The 2,402-nt window shown below is 75.3% G+C and overlaps 1 protein-coding gene across 1 annotated transcript; it reads right to left on the bottom strand.

Moving 5' to 3' along the window:
- Nucleotides 1-221: 221 nt before the first annotated feature.
- Nucleotides 222-1,013, bottom strand: LOC112913047 (uncharacterized). The gene has a single exon (XM_025989558.2). It carries the CDS (start codon nt 1,011-1,013, stop codon nt 321-323), a length of 693 nt encoding a protein of 230 aa, XP_025845343.2. The 3' UTR covers nt 222-320.
- Between the last annotated feature and the right edge of the window lie 1,389 nt (nt 1,014-2,402).

Below are 2,402 nucleotides of genomic sequence, written 5' to 3'. Positions count from 1 at the left end.
AAATCCTCCACCCCCCCCAAACGTGCACCTCCATCGTGCGCCGCCGAGGGCACCCCAACCCCCCGTCATCCCCGAGCCCCGCACCCCCACCCCAACCTCGCCCACAACCCCAAACCCCAACCTCCCCCCAGACCCGCCCCCGCCCCCCCCCCCGCCCTGCCCCCGAGGCGCGTCCCGCACCCAGTGAGCGAGGCGCACACGGCTGGTTGTCTCTGCGCTTTTTATTGCGGGGACGCGGGGGTCACCGAGCCCCCCCGGCGGCTCCCCGGGCGGGGGCGGGGATCAGGGGCCGGGGGCGGCTGGTGCCCGGCCGGGGGCGGCTAGTACCGGCACGGGGCCACCTGGGACACGGTGGTCATCGTGAACAAGCCGCTGAGCAGCTCGTGGTTGTGCAGCGCCCGGTCCACGAGCTCCGGGGTGATGTACGCGGTGCGCCTGTGCCGGGCCTCGTCGCCCGCCAGCCCCAGCACGGTGGCCGTCAGGAACTGGATGACGGCCGCCAGGAAGATGGGGGCGGACGCGCCCAGGCGCTTGGCGTAGCGGCCGGCCCGCAGGAGGCGCTCCACCTGGCACACGGAGAAGGCCAGGCCGGCGCGGGCGCTGCGCGAGCGGCACGACCTCGGGCGGCCGGGCCGCCCTCCACGGCTCCCCCGGAGGCGCGTGCGGGGCCTCGGCGGCGCTCGGCGCGGGGCCTCGGGCTGCGGCCCGGCTGCGGCCCGGCTGCGGACGGTCGGGCGTGGGGCCGCGGAGCCACGGGCCTCGGGCTGCGGAGACCCCGGGCTGCGGACCGTCGGGCGTCGGGCCGCGGAGCCACGGGCCTCGGGCTGCGGAGACCCCGGGCTGCGGACCGTCGGGCGTCGGGCCGCGGAGCCACGGGCCTCGGGCTGCGGAGACCCCGGGCTGCGGACCGTCGGGCGTCGGGCCGCGGAGCCACGGGCCTCAGGCTGCGGAGACCCCGGGCTGCGGACAGTCCGGCGTCGGGCCGCGGAGCCACGGACCTCGGGCGGAGACATCGGGCTGTGGACAGAGACACCGGCCTCGGGCTGCAGAGAGATGGGGCAAGGGCTGCAGACAGACGGGCCTCAGGCTGCAGAGAGACCGACCTCGGGGTGCAGAGGCCGACCTCGGGCTGCAGAGAGTCCGACCTCGGGCTGCGGAGAGACCGACCTCGGGCTGCGGAGAGACGGGCCTCGGGCTGCAGAGAGTCCGACCTCAGGCTGCGGAGAGACCGACCTCGGGCTGTAGAGAGACCGACCTCGGGCTGCAGAGAGTCCGACCTCAGGCTGCAGAGACCGGCCTCGGGTTGCAGAGAGTCCGACCTCGGGCTGCAGAGACCGACCTCGGGCTGCGCTGCCGAAACGGCGTCGGGGCGCAGAGAGGAGCGCCGGGGTGCACCGCGGTGCGGCGCGCTGGGCCGGCTGCTCCCGAGCCCTCAGCAGCGGGGGTGAGGCCGCGCTCCGTATCCGTATCCGAGGGACACACCCCCTCCCCGCGCCGCTGCGCACGTGGTGACACGCAGGCCTGATGAGGTCACCGCGTCCCCATTGGCCCGGCCCGGCCCTCGCCCGCCAGAAAAGCCGCTGGCGGGAAGTCGCTGGCTCTGCGCCGCGCGGACGGCATAGGGCGCCACCGACGGGCGACGAGCGTGCAGGAGCTCGCGCGCCACCACGTGCACCCCAACATGTCGGCCCTCTCGGGTGCACACGCGGCACCACCCCGCGCAGACGGCCCGGCCGCCGCGCGCTCACTGCCCCCTGCACCCCCTCCTGCCCCGGGGGGCCGCTCCTCGGTTCCCGTCCCTGCCGCTTGGCGTCCGCTAGACACCTGCTGCAGGTGCCACCCTGGGGCCAGTAGGTGGCCGTGTGCGCCCGCCGCGTTCCTCGGCACCATGTTCTCGGGAGGGCTGTTCTCCGAGGGAGCGGGAATCGGGGCCCCCCAAGGGAGCAGGAATTGGGGTCCCTCCCCCCGACAGAGCAGGAATCGAGGCACCCCCCCCCCAGGGAGCAGGAATAACGGCCTCTTCCCACCCCCCAGGGAGCAGAAATCGGGGCCCCTCCCCCCGCGGAGCAGGAATCGGGGCACCCCCCCCCCAGGGAGCAGGAATAACGGCCTTTTCCCCCCACCCCCCAGGGAGCAGAAATCGGGGCCCCTCCCCCCGCGGAGCAGGAATCGGGGCACCCCCCCCCCAGGGAGCAGGAATAACGGCCTTCTCCCCCCACCCCCCAGGGAGCAGGAATCGGGGCCCCTCCCCTCGAGGGAGGAAAGAAACCGACCTCGGGCTGCGGAGAGACGGGCCTCGGGCTGCGCTGCCGAATCGGCGTCGGGGCGCAGAGAGGAGCGCCGGGGTGCACCGCGGTGCGGCGCGCTGGGCCGGCTGCTCCCGAGCTCTGAGCAGCGGGCGA

This window comes from Vulpes vulpes, chromosome X (assembly GCF_048418805.1).
Source record: "Vulpes vulpes isolate BD-2025 chromosome X, VulVul3, whole genome shotgun sequence".
NCBI lineage: Eukaryota > Metazoa > Chordata > Mammalia > Carnivora > Canidae > Vulpes > Vulpes vulpes.
This window is presented reverse-complemented; position numbering and strand designations above follow the sequence as displayed.